A 14818-nucleotide genomic window follows, 5' to 3' on the forward strand; every position below is an offset into this window, starting at 1 on the left:
CCGAGGTCATCTGACGTCACCGTCTGATGTCATCTGTCACTGTGACTTTGACAAGTGATGCTGAGGTGTTTTTAAGTAACTAAAACCTGACATCTCCTAAACGTCTAATGTCGATCGAATGTCTCTCTGATGTCACATCGATGACACATTTATGACTTCACTACTAGTTTGGTCCAATCACATTCCAGTATGCAACATCTGATCAACTAGAGATAATTTAACTTTTAACTTTATTGTGAAAAATAATTTCAGACATGAATATGGTGTTAAAACAAATGAAGGATGTTTCACAGTATAAGTTCTTCTGAGTTTATTTATGACAGGTTTAGTTCAGCAGGATCATCTTCACTAATGAACCACTGAAAAGATGATTTCTTGTGGCTGAGAGATGAAAAAGTGGAACAAGTCAACACTTGAGTTTGGCTGGTTTATTCCTGCATGGAGGACAGATCTGATGAAGGATTCACCAAGTCTCTCTCTGAATGACAGAATCTGAACTGCTTATATCCTCTGTTGTTCTGGGTGTTACTGGGTGTAACTAACACCTGTTAACCTCGAGAGCTTTACCTCTGTGTTTCACTATTATTGCTTACCTCCTCCTCAAAGGGAATGCATCACTAAATCTCTGAGGGATGTAGATAAACCCATAAACAACAATATAACCATAAAATCCAGATGTGTACTGGATCCCTTAACATCAGCAGCTTACTCAAGGTTCACATTCTTAACATCCTTAAACCAAAGTTACCAACATGCAAAAACAAATACAACCTTACAACTACTTCATGATGTTTGAAGCCTCAACACAATCAGCAGAAGTAAAAACTGGATTCTGTTAATAATTGTGCTTTTAACTTACTTCTTATTAATTCTTCAGATATTCAACAGCTTCACGGGTTTGGAAATTTTAATGGAAACACTATTTCGTTTTTTTTTAATGGGTTCAAAATAAATAACATTACAGGAACACTTTATTTTATATCTGTAATATTTGTTCATATGTAAAGTCAGTGATAAAATTAATGGCAACATATCACTATGAGAAGAGGTTATGGTTCATTTAGTTTTTCTGCATTGATTAATAGATTTAGAAATTAAAGTTATTGTCAGGTAAACATTAATGATTTCATGGTTAATTAAATGATTTCATGGTCAATTAAAAAAAATCTTTAAAATATATTGCATATAATCTTATTAAAATACCTTTATAATTTACTACAGTTAATTAGTTATCCCTTAAAGTCTGATTAAAATCCTTAGCATTAAGAGTCTCAGCAGCGGTCCGGGCTTTTATTTTGTAAGTCAGCACGTCAGACCGGATGTTTCGGTGGAGCCTGTGGTGTGCTAACGGCTAACAGCTAGTTAACAGTGATAAACTAACTACGCGCGCTGGTTAAAAGCAACAGACAGACCTCAGGTGAGGAGGACTCCGGGCACCCCTGTCTCTCATGTTGGTGCTCACCTGAAGAAGCTTCTGGAAGCTGCTCGTGCACGCGCACAGTCTCCATGGCTACGGAGGAGTTCTACGAGGTGACGCGAGCTAATGCTAACATGCTAATGGAAGCTAGCGGCAGAGTAAAGTTTCCGAAGAGATGAACAAAGAGAAGTGAAATGAACTGGTTCGTTATGAGCCGGTTGGAGTCTGGATCCTGGTCCAGATGAAACCGGACTGAGTTAGCTTCAGTAAACAGCCGCAGCTAGCTTAGACTCAGCTTCTATTAGCTGTTAGCTGGTGAGAGAAGAGTTCATCAGAATAATAATTGATTATTGTTATAGACAGCTGAATAAATGAGAATTAACCCTACGTTAACGTCTGATCCCGGACCTGCATAGACTCCACATCCGGTTTTATTAAACTAGTTCTCTTACAGTTAACTAGATCAACTCATGAGCTCATAAAGACATGAATACTTTTTATTCATCAGTGAACTTTATACAAAGTGCATAAGAAGCTAAAACCTGAATCAGATCAGGATTTGCTGTGACCCCCTTTATCTTAAAACCAGCACCAGTTCTCCTCAGTACACCTGCTCAAAGTTCTTCAGGTTCTGGTGAGGTCAGTTCCTCCAGCGACTTGGAGAACCTGACTCAGGTCTTCTGTCTCTTCATGTGATCCAGACTGACTCCATGATGCTGGGATCTGGTCTCTGTGGGGTCCAGACCATCTGCTGCAGGACTCCTGGTTCTTCTGGTCTCTGAGGACAGTTCTCTCTGACTCTGTGTCTGGACTCGTTGTCCTGCTGCTGGTTGAATCTGGACCAATCAGACGCCTCCTGATGTTGATGACGATGATGATGATGATGATGATGATGAGGAAGATGATGATGATGATGATGAAAAATCTGATCTCAACGATTGATTTTCTTTGTAAAATTGATAAATGTAAATTCACTGTGAGAAAAACTGAGGATCTGAGAAACTGTCACCTTTCAATCAAACAATCAGTTAATCAATGAATTGTCAATTTTTCAATATCCAGTAAAATCCTGATTTACAACTGTTTTTTTTTTTTTATTGAAATTTTTTAAATTTTAATTGTTAATTAATAATTGATTTTTCTGTCTAGTCAGTCTCTGGTGTTTCACTTGCTCATGTTCATCATCATCATTTATAATCATATTGATCTGTTATATTGATATGTGTGTGACGCCTGTGTATGATAAAGATCATCAGGTAACTGTTCTCCTCAGGTGGAGAGGATCGTGGACAAGAGGAAGAACAGGAAGGGGAAGGTGGAGTACCTGGTCAGGTGGAGAGGTTATGGTTCAGAGGAGGACACCTGGGAACCTGAGAGTCACCTGTCCACCTGTATGATCTACGTCCATGAGTTTAACCGTCAGTACATGGAGCGACAGAGAGACAGTACGTTACTGCGCTCCACCCGCAGCTCGCCCAGCCTCAACTGCAGCTCTGGCCACAGGCCGCCCTGCAGGCCGCCGCCTGTCTCTGCAGCTCGCGGTGACATAAGCGCAGGTTTAACTGGAGACTGTACCCAGGGGAAACCTCTGGTCAGTCCGGCTCCCCTGCCCCTCGTGGGACTGACCCGCCCGCACTCCGTCGGCTCTCCGCTGCCCCTGCCGGCCAACAGGTTCGGTCTGATGTCGGTGGCTCCGGCTGGCTCTGCCCGCCGCAGCGTGGACCTGTCCAAGACCGGCATCAAGATCCTGGTTCCTAAGAGTCCGATGAACAGCCGCCTGGACTCAGAGGAGTCTCCCAGCGAGGCGGCTCACAGTCTGGAGGCCGGAGCTCAGGAAGCTCACCTGGTCCCACCTGAGGTAGCCCTGCTGGAGAAACCTGCAGGAGTCCAGCTGGGTCCCGGAGAGGAGAGGGCCCGCATGGGGACCAGACCACGCAGCCAGAACCCTCTGCCCCCACCCCGAGTTCCCATCACACCTGCTGCCATGCGCTCCCTCAGTGGCACAGGTGAGGTCATAGGTCACATAGTTTGCATGTATCTGATTGGGTGACACAGAAACTTGTTGAAAAGGTCGGACCAGGTTCCAGGTTCAGGTTTTTGTCTTGACAGTCCTATTCCCCCGCCCCCAAAAAAAAAACAAAAAACATACACACACACACACACACACACACACACACACACACACACACACACGGTCCACACGTGTGCTGGTTTACTCACCTGATAACATGATCACAGAGCTGAGCTCAGTTCTCTCTGCAGCTCTGACAAACCAGAAGTTCAGAAAACAAACAAACATCAGATCATAAATAAACATCAAATCATAATCAAACAAACATCAGATATGAACAAATAACAAACATCAGACGAGCAGCTGAACGTCAGTGAGTTGAAAATGTTTAAGCTGTTTAAAAGATACAGAGTGAAGGAGGAGCGGGAACAGATTCACCTGCAGGCTTCATTTACCTGAGTGGACTGATGAAGTTGTGTTAAATGAGCGAGTGACTCCAGTGGAACAATGTTTGAATGTGTTGTTTCCCACAGGTAACTCTGCGTTAATGGAGGCGGTCGCTGCCAACGGGATGTCAGGCGTGCAGAGCGCTGTTGCTGGGGCAACGAGTGCTACGGGAAAACGACGTCTGGAGGAGCGTTCTGCGTTTGACAAACGTCTGAGGTTCAGTGTTCGACAGACGGAGAGCGCTTACCGTTACCGTGACATTGTGGTGAAGAAACAAGACGGCTTCACCCACATTCTGCTGTCCACCAAGAGCTCCGAGAACAACACACTCAACCCTGAGGTGAGGCAACGCCCCCACGTTAGACCACACCCCCTAAAAGTAATACCACCCTCACTGCTCCACTCACTGCTCCACTCACTGCTCCACCCTCACTGCTTCACCCTCACTGCTCCACCTCACTGCTTCACCCTCACTGCTTCACCCTCACTGCTTCACCCTCACTGCTCCACTCACTGCTCCACTCACTGCTTCACCCTCACTGCTCCACTCACTGCTCCACTCACTGCTTCACCCTCACTGCTCCACTCACTGCTTCACCCTCACTGCTTCACCCTCACTGCTTCACCCTCACTGCTCCACTCACTGCTCCACCCTCACTGCTTCACCCTCACTGCTTCACCCTCACTGCTCCACCCTCACTGCTTCACCCTCACTGCTCCACCCTCACTGCTCCACTCACTGCTCCACCCTCACTGCTTCACCCTCACTGCTTCACCCTCACTGCTCCACTCACTGCTCCACTCACTGCTCCACCCTCACTGCTCCACTCACTGCTTCACCCTCACTGCTTCACCCTCACTGCTTCACCCTCACTGCTCCACTCTCACTGCTTCACCCTCACTGCTCCACCCTCACTGCTTCACCCTCACTGCTCCACTCACTGCTTCACCCTCACTGCTTCACCCTCACTGCTCCACTCACTGCTTCACCCTCACTGCTTCACCCTCACTGCTCCACTCACTGCTCCACCCTCACTGCTTCACCCTCACTGCTTCACCCTCACTGCTCCACCCTCACTGCTTCACCCTCACTGCTCCACCCTCACTGCTCCACCCTCACTGCTTCCACCCTCACTGCTTCACCCTCACTGCTCACCCTCACTGCTCTCACTGCTCCACCCTCACTGCTCCACTCACTGCTCCACCCTCACTGCTCCACCCTCACTGCTTCACCCTCACTGCTTCACCCTCACTGCTCCACCCTCACTGCTTCACCCTCACTGCTCACCCTCACTGCTTCACCCTCACTGCTTCACCCTCACTGCTCCACTCACTGCTTCACCCTCACTGCTTCACCCTCACTGCTCTCACTGCTCCACCCTCACTGCTCTCACTGCTCCACCCTCACTGCTCCACCCTCACTGCTTCACCCTCACTGCTTCACCCTCACTGCTTCACCCTCACTGCTCCACCCTCACTGCTCCACCCTCACTGCTCCACTCACTGCTCCACCCTCACTGCTCCTCACTGCTCCACCCTCACTGCTTCACCCTCACTGCTCCACCCTCAATGCTCCTCACTGCTCCACCCTCACTGCTCCACCCTCACTGCTCCACCCTCACTGCTCCACTCACTGCTCCACCCTCACTGCTCCTCACTGCTCCACCCTCACTGCTTCACCCTCACTGCTTCACCCTCACTGCTTCACCCTCACTGCTCCACCCTCACTGCTCCACTCACTGCTTCACCCTCACTGCTTCACCCTCACTGCTCCACCCTCACTGCTTCACCCTCACTGCTCCACCCTCACTGCTTCCACCCTCACTGCTTCACCCTCACTGCTTCACCCTCACTGCTCCTCACTGCTCACCCTCACTGCTCCACTCACTGCTTCACCCTCACTGCTTCACCCTCACTGCTCCACCCTCACTGCTCCACCCTCACTGCTTCACCCTCACTGCTTCACCCTCACTGCTCCACCCTCACTGCTCCACCCTCACTGCTTCACCCTCACTGCTCCACCCTCACTGCTTCACCCTCACTGCTTCACCCTCACTGCTCCACTCACTGCTCCACCCTCACTGCTTCACCCTCACTGCTTCACCCTCACTGCTCCACCCTCACTGCTTCACCCTCACTGCTCCACTCACTGCTTCACCCTCACTGCTTCACCCTCACTGCTTCACCCTCACTGCTTCACCCTCACTGCTCCACCCTCACTGCTTCACCCTCACTGCTCCACTCACTGCTTCACCCTCACTGCTTCACCCTCACTGCTTCACCCTCACTGCTTCACCCTCACTGCTCCACTCATTGCTCCACCCTCACTGCTTCACCCTCACTGCTTCACCCTCACTGCTTCACCCTCACTGCTCCACCCTCACTGCTCCACCCTCACTGCTTCACCCTCACTGCTCCACCCTCACTGCTTCACCCTCACTGCTTTACCCTCACTGCTTCACCCTCACTGCTCCACTCACTGCTTCACCCTCACTGCTTCACCCTCACTGCTTCACCCTCACTGCTCCACCCTCACTGCTTCACCCTCACTGCTCCACTCACTGCTCCACCCTCACTGCTCCTCACTGCTCCACCCTCACTGCTTCACCCTCACTGCTTCACCCTCACTGCTTCACCCTCACTGCTCCACCCTCACTGCTCCACTCACTGCTTCACCCTCACTGCTTCACCCTCACTGCTCCACCCTCACTGCTTCACCCTCACTGCTCCACCCTCACTGCTTCACCCTCACTGCTTCACCCTCACTGCTTCACCCTCACTGCTCCACCCTCACTGCTCCACCCTCACTGCTCCACTCACTGCTTCACCCTCACTGCTTCACCCTCACTGCTCCACTCACTGCTCCACCCTCACTGCTTCACCCTCACTGCTTCACCCTCACTGCTCCACCCTCACTGCTTCACCCTCACTGTTCCACTCACTGCTTCACTCACTGCTCCACTCACTGTTCCACTCACTGCTCCACTCACTGCTTCACCCTCACTGCTTCACCCTCACTGCTTCACCCTCACTGCTCCACTCACTGCTTCACCTCACTGCTCCACTCACTGCTCCACCCTCACTGCTTCACCCTCACTGCTCCACTCATTGCTCCACCCTCACTGCTTCACCCTCACTGCTTCACCCTCACTGCTTCACCCTCACTGCTCACTCACTGCTTCACACCCTCACTGCTTCACCCTCACTGCTCCACTCACTGCTTCACCCTCACTGCTCCACCCTCACTGCTTCACCCTCACTGCTTCACCCTCACTGCTCCACTCACTGCTCCACCCTCACTGCTTCACCCTCACTGCTTCACCCTCACTGCTCCACTCACTGCTCCACCCTCACTGCTTCACCCTCACTGCTCCACCCTCACTGCTTCACCCTCACTGCTTCACCCTCACTGCTCCACTCACTGCTCCACCCTCACTGCTTCACCCTCACTGCTTCACCCTCACTGCTCCACTCACTGCTCCACCCTCACTGCTTCACCCTCACTGCTTCACCCTCACTGCTCCACCCTCACTGCTTCACCCTCACTGCTCCTCACTGCTCCACCCTCACTGCTCCACTCACTGCTTCACCCTCACTGCTTCACCCTCACTGCTTCACCCTCACTGCTCACTCACTGCTTCACTCACTGCTCCACCCTCACTGCTTCACCCTCACTGCTTCACCCTCACTGCTCCACCCTCACTGCTTCCACCCTCACTGCTTCACCCTCACTGCTTCACCCTCACTGCTTCACCCTCACTGCTCCACCCTCACTGCTCCACCCTCACTGCTTCACCCTCACTGCTTCACCCTCACTGCTTCACCCTCACTGCTTTACCCTCACTGCTCCACCCTCACTGCTTCACCCTCACTGCTCCACTCACTGCTTCACCCTCACTGCTTCACCCTCACTGCTTCACCCTCACTGCTTCACCCTCACTGCTCCACCCTCACTGCTTCACCCTCACTGCTCCACTCACTGCTTCACCCTCACTGCTTCACCCTCACTGCTTCACCCTCACTGCTCCACTCACTGCTCACTCACTGCTTCACCCTCACTGCTTCACCCTCACTGCTTCACCCTCACTGCTCCACCCTCACTGCTCCACCCTCACTGCTTCACCCTCACTGCTTCACCCTCACTGCTTCACCCTCACTGCTTTACCCTCACTGCTCCACCCTCACTGCTTCACCCTCACTGCTCCACTCACTGCTTCACCCTCACTGCTTCACCCTCACTGCTTCACCCTCACTGCTTCACCCTCACTGCTCCACCCTCACTGCTTCACCCTCACTGCTCCACTCACTGCTTCACCCTCACTGCTTCACCCTCACTGCTTTACCCTCACTGACCTCAGCAGTCATGTTGTCACTCCTCGTCAGGTCATGAAGGAGATCCAGAGCGCCATGGCGACAGCAGCATCAGACGATAGTAAACTGGTGTTACTTGGTGCTGTTGGCAGTGTTTTCTGCTGCGGCCTCGACTTCCTGTATTTCATCAGACGCCTTACGGATGACAGGAAGAAAGAGAGTATCAAGATGGCCGAAACCATCAGGTGACGTCCTCTGTAGTTGCCATGGTAATGCTTTGTGGTGTCATCCGTCTGAAGTGTTGACCTCTGACCTCTGTTTTCTGTATATCAGGACTTTTGTCAACACCTTCATCCAATTCAGGAAGCCAATTGTGGCAGCAGTGAATGGGCCGGCGCTTGGCCTCGGTGCGGCCATCCTGCCGCTGTGTGACGTGGTGTGGGCCAATGAGAAGGCCTGGTTCCAGACACCATACACATCCTATGGCCAGACGCCAGATGGCTGCTCATCCTTCACCTTCCCCCGCATAATGGGCCTCGCCTCGGTCAGTCCACCACCTCATTTACCTTCATCTATCTCACCACTTCATTTACCTTTGTTTACCTCACCACTAACCCTCCATGAACAACTCCCATGATCCCACACTGCCAACAGCGTCTTTAGTTAGTTTTAATTGAGTGTAGCGGCAGAAGTTACAGACTGTGTTTAAACGGCTCTTTCTGTTCCAGGCCAACGAGCTGCTGCTGAGCGGCAGGAAGCTGACGGCTCAGGAGGCTTGCTGTAAAGGTCTGGTGTCTCAGGTTCTGTGGCCTGGAACCTTCACACAGGAAGTGATGCTGCGGATCAAAGAGCTGGTGACGGTCGACTCCCTGGTCAGACAAACGCACGCACTCACACACACAATGACTGCTGTTTATCCCCAATAGTCTTCTTCTTCTTCACCTTCCGTGTGGGTTCCACTTCCTGTCCTGCAGGTTCTGCGGGAGTCCAAAGCCCTGATGAGGAACAGCAGCCGCAGTGCTCTGGAGCAAGCTAACGAGCGCGAGTGCGAAGCCCTGAAGAGAGTCTGGGGTTCATCACAGGGAACAGACTCCATCCTGCAGTACCTCCAGAGAGGAACTGACCTCTGCTAAATCCTGAACTGGGACCTGGACCAGGACCAGGACTGGTCCGATGATTCAGCACTTCTGAGATGGAACCAGTGACTCAGCAGATTCCGAGTTTAACAGAATCCTTTTGTTGTTAAAATTTAAGTTATAATTTCAGCAGAACATTCCTCCTGTTCTCAGGTTCAGCTTTATCTTTGTGCTAAGCTAGGCTAGCAGTTTCCCCCTGCTTCCAGTCTTTGTGCTAAGCTAGGCTAAACCCATCAAGGACCCACTAGCTTAGTACAAAGACTGGACGCAGGGGGAAACTGTTGGCCTAGCTAGTTTTCTACATCAAAAACACAGTGAAGAAGAACACCAGAAGATCCACAGTAGAACCCTGTGTAACCTCACAGGACTGGGGGGCTAACAGGTTCCCCCTGTTTCCAGTGTTTGTGCTAAGCTAGGCTAACTGGCCCTGCATGCTGACACAGATGAATCTGAAACCTCAGACTGGACAGAGAACAGGAGGATTTAGATTAAATGTTCGTTTGAATGGAGGTGACCTCTGACCTTTTCCCAGAATTACCTCTGATGGAATAAAAGAGCAGAAACATGAAATTTACTAACGCTTACCTTGAAGTTTCCTGTGGTGGACTTGTTTTTTTTAATCAAAGGAAATCAGCTGACCCTAAGTCTGTCCTCACATGTTAAAGACTCATCATGTTTCTGCAGCATGTGACAGTGATGAATCATGGGTATATACCTGTCAGGTAATGCTGCAGTGTGTGGGTTTGGCCTGTCAGTCATGTGATTATATGTCCAGGTGATATCTCACAGGTTAAACACATTCTGTCAGTGCATCCTGCAGTTCACCTGTGTGCTCACACAAATAATTTTAAAAGGTAAATCCTACAGCCAGCAGCTGTTTAGGTTAGGTTAGCTTAGCATAACGCCTGGAAACAACTAGCCTAGCTCTGGCCACCTCCCAGTTCCTCTGAAAATCAGTGATAAAGCCTAAATCTGAAGCCCGTTCATTCTAAGCTAATGGAAGTGGTGCTGTACTGTTAACATTGTTTTAACTCTAACCTGACCAGCTGTGATGACACACCTGTCTGGAGTCTGAACCTGAGAATATGAGGGCAGTGAGGAGGAAACAGACTCATTGTGTTGAGTTTTGTTGAACTAAGCTAGCTGTTCCCAGGCTAAGCGGCTGCTGGCTGTAACTGACTGCGGGACCCAGTTGCAGATTTTTCTGTGGACTCTCAGTGAACAGGTTCAGTCTCAGATTGTTTAAACCCAGAGCAACTGTTGACACTGCTGTAACAGTCAACAAGAGGAACTTTATTAAAGAACTTTTCTAAATCATTTGACAGACTTCCTTTTGATATAAAACAAGACAGAGACACCAGACAGAACCAGTCAATAAAAACCTGTTCAGTGTGAAAGTCTCTGACAGAGATGATGTGGTCTTATTTTGTGAGAATGTTTAAGTGAACTTAAACAGGACGAATAGATATGAACTCTGTAAAAACATAACCAAGTAAATGATACAGATCCTGATTCTGTGTGACCACTGTTATTATTACACTTGTCACAGTGAAGGTGACCTTTGACCTTTTGGATATAAAATGTCATCGCTTCATCATTTTATTGTGTTAGACACTTGTGTTGAATTATGAATCCTTTCAGTTATGTCCAAAAACATGTTTTTGTGAGGGTTGTTAGTTAATGTTTGAGTTCAAGTGACAGTTTGTACCAAATTTGAGAAGGCTCCTGTTCCTGAGACATTATATATTATATTATATTGTATTATAAAGTGACGACTGCTGGTTCATGTGTGTTTACAACTCAGATTTTATTTTTCATCAAAACTGACCTGAAACAAGTTTCTACAACAAATCCTGATCCAAGTAGAAATAAAAACTAAACACGGTTCAACAGAACAATACAGACGCATACTGATGATATCATGGTGGACAGATGTCGTGCGCTCCTGTAGCCAGGTGTAGGTGGTAGGTGTGGTCGTGAAACATTAGCAGGGTGTAGAAGTTTTCTCCTCCTCTCAGGACTCCGTGCTCGCTGCCCCCCCATGATACTGGACTGTCAACAAAACCATGAACCGTAAGAGACACCCAGGACTCAAGCAGAGGCTGTTCCAGGTAACACCTGCAGGACAGAAGAGAAAATGACAGGTACAGTCATTTCATGTCGCTCCCTCCTGACCTAGGTGTTCGTTACAAAAGTATATTCTACAGGTGTTACGTTGTATTCAACTGGTGTTACAGTGTATTCGACAGGTGTTACAGTGTATTCTACAGGTGTTTTGTTGTATTCGACAGGTGTAACAGTGTATTCGACAGGTGTTTCGTTGTATTATACAGGTGTTACAGTGTATTCGACAGGTGTTTCGTTGTATTATACAGGTGTTACAGTGTATTCGACAGGTGTTTCGTTGTATTCGACAGGTGTTACAGTGTATTCGACAGGTGTTACAGTGTATTCGACAGGTGTTTCGTTGTATTCGACAGGTGTTACAGTGTATTCGACAGGTGTTACAGTGTATTCGACAGGTGTTTCGTTGTATTCGACAGGTGTTTCGTTGTATTCTACAGGTGTTACAGTGTATTCTACAGGTGTTACAGTGTATTCGACAGGTGTTTCGTTGTATTCTACAGGTGTTACAGTGTATTCGACAGGTGTTTCGTTGTATTCGACAGGTGTTACAGTGTATTCTACAGGTGTTTCGTTGTATTCTACAGGTGTTACGTTGTAGCTGCTCAGAGACTGTAACAAAGACACCCTCTCAGCTCAGTTTAGGTTTGATTCTTCAGAACTGGACTCAGATTTGATGAAACCACTGAGACATATGACACTATGGTCAGGTTTCAGCAGTGTTGAGGGTCAAAGGTCAGGTGTCACCTGATCTCCTGGATGAGTCGGTGCACGTCTTGAGGAAGCAGCAGTCCGCAGATGGAAATGCTCAGAGCTTGACTCAGTGTCGTCTTTGGTTCGGGACAGACAAACGATGACAGGAAGCTGCTTGGTGAGTTCTCACTGAAACCACAGAAGAAGAGTTCACTGTGTTCTGCCTGACAGGTGTGTTTACAGAGCAGGTACAAAAAAAAAAAAAGTTTGTCACCTGCTGATGTCCCCGTCCACGGCTCCGAGCCACTCCAGGAAGCTGTGAGGGTCACATGACTGCAGGTCAGAGGTCAGCTGGGCGGGACAGGACAGGTGTGTCAGAGCATGAGTACTGATCTCAGGTCTGTGCTCCGACCAATCATAATGAGACAGGAGGGGCTGCAGAGAGGCTCCGCCCCCTGCAGGACAGACAGCAGGGCATTATGGGTAATATAAAGTGTGTAATAGCAGCAGAGGATCATGGGTAACACACATGCATGTCTCACCTGGATGATGCGACAGCAGAAAATCACACTTCAGGTGAAGTCGTGACCTCAGACCTGTGAGGAGTCTCAGGTAGCCCCGCCCACCAGGAGCCATGCTGCTGTCAGTCAGATCAACAGACACCACTGCAGTAGAAGTACACACAAATACACACATGACTGCAGTTGAAGTACACACAAGTACACACAAGTACACACGTGACTGCAGTAGAAGTAGTCATGGATCGACCAATCAGCTCATAGCTGCGGCTGAGTGAACCACTAACAACCCCCCTCCTCTGATGAGCTTCCTGAGCTCTCGACCTCATTAAAGGACTTCTCTTTATCTGACTGGGGATGATGCTGAACAGACTGTTACACCTGTTCAAGTAAAGGGTTGACTGATTATATATATATATATATATATATATATATATATATTGATTACATAAGGCTATAGAAATAAAATGTGACAGACCATATCTGCTGTTTGTCCTGTGGGTGAATCTGGACAGTTTCCCCTCAAACCCCAACACCTGGAAGGAGTCTTTATCCAGAGTTAGGCACAGACGACCTGCAAACAGACAGGTACAGTCAAACAGGGACAGTCAGGCAGGTAAAATCAGACTGGTAGACAGTCAACTCCATCATACTGTATGTCCTCTGTAAATCCTGTCGTGTTTTCTTCTTTGAGAAAATAAATCCACAGGGAGACGTTTACATTCTATTTGTTTTGGTTCATCATGGTGCCCCCTAGTGTTGCATCAGTTCGTCTCCGTAGACTGAGACCTCACCTGGATCCAGGAACATGAGACATGTCATCCAGGTGTGGAGTATGTGATTGAACATATATTTACACAGTAAATATGAAATCTGCAGTAAACAGGAAGTGATGTCAGACATTATTTCATCATCATCAGGCAGGAGGAGGAGTTTCTACCGTTTGGCATCAGAGCAACACAGTTATCTTCATCTATCCTGGTCCTGTACGACACACCGTACGCACTACCTGAAACACAGGAGCAGTCAGTGTACAGGTTTGTCTCAGGTGTGTAAAGGTGTATCTCTCAGGTGATACAGGTGTGCACATATGTTACCCTGGTACACGGCCATCTCCAGGAAGTGTTTATCCAGCAGTTCATGTATAGGCAGCTTCCTGATCAGGTAGAAACTGCTGAAACTGTTTAACACAGAATCCAGGTGAGAGGGGGCGGAGCTACACTCAGGCAGCAGCACAGACACCTGCACAGATAAAACCAGTGTGTTGACTGAAAAGTTAAATATCATTATAGAGAGACTTTTTACTGACTCACATATTGAACACACCTGTATTTGACTGGTCACCTGTCTGATGTTGTGACATCATAACGAGTTAAAATGGCTCCTATACATTTGATCTCTAACGAGTAGTTTCATTAAGATCTTTAAAACTTAATTCTCGCTGTTTGAATCTGAACTGTTTTTAACATCTGTCCAGGAACAACTGGAAGATTAGTGTTGTTGATTAATGATTAAAGTACTCTGATTCTATACTGAGGTAAAAGTACTAATACCACAGAAGAAGAAATACTCCGTTCAGTCGTAGTGCAGCTGATTTTAATGACTTTATATTCTGTTGCCGAGCAGGTTAACCTGTAATAACGTCTCATCACTGCAGTGCTACTGTACCACAGTACACTACAGCAAGTACTCTGAGATGTACTGCAGTACCAGTAAATACACTATAGTACTGGAATAAATGTATTTATCTTAATTTCACCGTGCAAGAACCAAGACCACTCTGACTTTTATTTTGAAAATCCGTGCCTAGCACGTGTAAACTCGGTTTGTTTTCTTTTTCACTGTTAGCATGCTAACCGCTAATTCTTCACAGCAACGTGTTACTTTACATTAGTTAATACTAGTTAACGAACAGTACTAGTTTACTCTCTGGACTGATATAACTACGGGAACGTCAGACAGTTCTATTTCAGGGCTTGGTTAATGGAGCTATACGTCCTAACACGGCTAATATGCTAACGGCCTCACCTTGTAGTTGAAGTGTAGCTGCTCCACCTGCGAACTGATCCGGTTCTTCTCATCCAGGAAACTGGACCGATCACAGACCAGCAGAGACCGTGGAGTCTGATCCAGATCAACAGACATCTTCACTAAAACTTTT

General features: G+C 48.3%; 2 protein-coding genes across 4 annotated transcripts; one reads left to right on the top strand and one right to left on the bottom strand.

The window, feature by feature from the left end:
- Positions 1 to 1305: 1305 nt before the first annotated feature.
- Positions 1306 to 10834, top strand: cdyl (chromodomain protein, Y-like). 3 transcript variants are annotated; one of them, XM_056391504.1, is made up of 8 exons: positions 1308 to 1530; positions 2119 to 2382; positions 2691 to 3423; positions 3962 to 4215; positions 8259 to 8431; positions 8520 to 8730; positions 8915 to 9058; positions 9161 to 10834. In XM_056391504.1, exons 3-8 carry the CDS (start codon positions 2811 to 2813, stop codon positions 9317 to 9319), a joined length of 1554 nt encoding a protein of 517 aa, XP_056247479.1. In that variant the 5' UTR covers positions 1308 to 1530; positions 2119 to 2382; positions 2691 to 2810; the 3' UTR covers positions 9320 to 10834. The 3 variants fall into 3 exon arrangements, with proteins under 3 accessions (XP_056247478.1, XP_056247479.1, XP_056247481.1); XM_056391503.1 differs by lacking the exon at positions 2119 to 2382 and having other exon boundaries at positions 1306 to 1530; XM_056391506.1 differs by lacking the exon at positions 2119 to 2382 and having other exon boundaries at positions 1323 to 1417.
- Positions 10835 to 11110: 276 nt separating this feature from the next.
- Positions 11111 to 14816, bottom strand: rpp40 (ribonuclease P/MRP 40 subunit). The gene is made up of 8 exons (XM_056391574.1): positions 14686 to 14816; positions 13755 to 13899; positions 13598 to 13666; positions 13136 to 13231; positions 12682 to 12804; positions 12414 to 12594; positions 12194 to 12328; positions 11111 to 11440 (listed from the first exon to the last, which is right to left on the bottom strand). The coding sequence occupies exons 1-8, from the start codon at positions 14800 to 14802 to the stop codon at positions 11242 to 11244; spliced, it is 1065 nt and encodes a 354-aa protein (XP_056247549.1). The 5' UTR covers positions 14803 to 14816; the 3' UTR covers positions 11111 to 11241.
- Between the last annotated feature and the right edge of the window lie 2 nt (positions 14817 to 14818).

Source organism: Seriola aureovittata, chromosome 12 (genome assembly GCF_021018895.1).
Source record: "Seriola aureovittata isolate HTS-2021-v1 ecotype China chromosome 12, ASM2101889v1, whole genome shotgun sequence".
NCBI lineage: Eukaryota > Metazoa > Chordata > Actinopteri > Carangiformes > Carangidae > Seriola > Seriola aureovittata.

Excerpts from the sequence above, each read along its gene's own strand:
- cdyl (XM_056391503.1), top strand. The coding sequence starts at position 1,507 with ATGGCTACGGAGGAGTTCTACGAG. Across the intron at positions 1,531-2,690 it reads CTACGGAGGAGTTCTACGAG|GTGGAGAGGATCGTGGACAA; the intron begins GTGACGCGAGCT and ends TGTTCTCCTCAG. Across the intron at positions 8,731-8,914 it reads GCATAATGGGCCTCGCCTCG|GCCAACGAGCTGCTGCTGAG; the intron begins GTCAGTCCACCA and ends TTTCTGTTCCAG.
- rpp40 (XM_056391574.1), bottom strand. The coding sequence starts at position 14,802 with ATGTCTGTTGATCTGGATCAGACTCCACGGTCTCTGCTGGTCTGTGAT. Across the intron at positions 13,667-13,754 it reads GGAGATGGCCGTGTACCAGG|GTAGTGCGTACGGTGTGTCG; the intron begins GTAACATATGTG and ends CCTGTGTTTCAG. Across the intron at positions 12,595-12,681 it reads TCTGCTGTCGCATCATCCAG|GGGGCGGAGCCTCTCTGCAG; the intron begins GTGAGACATGCA and ends TCTGTCCTGCAG.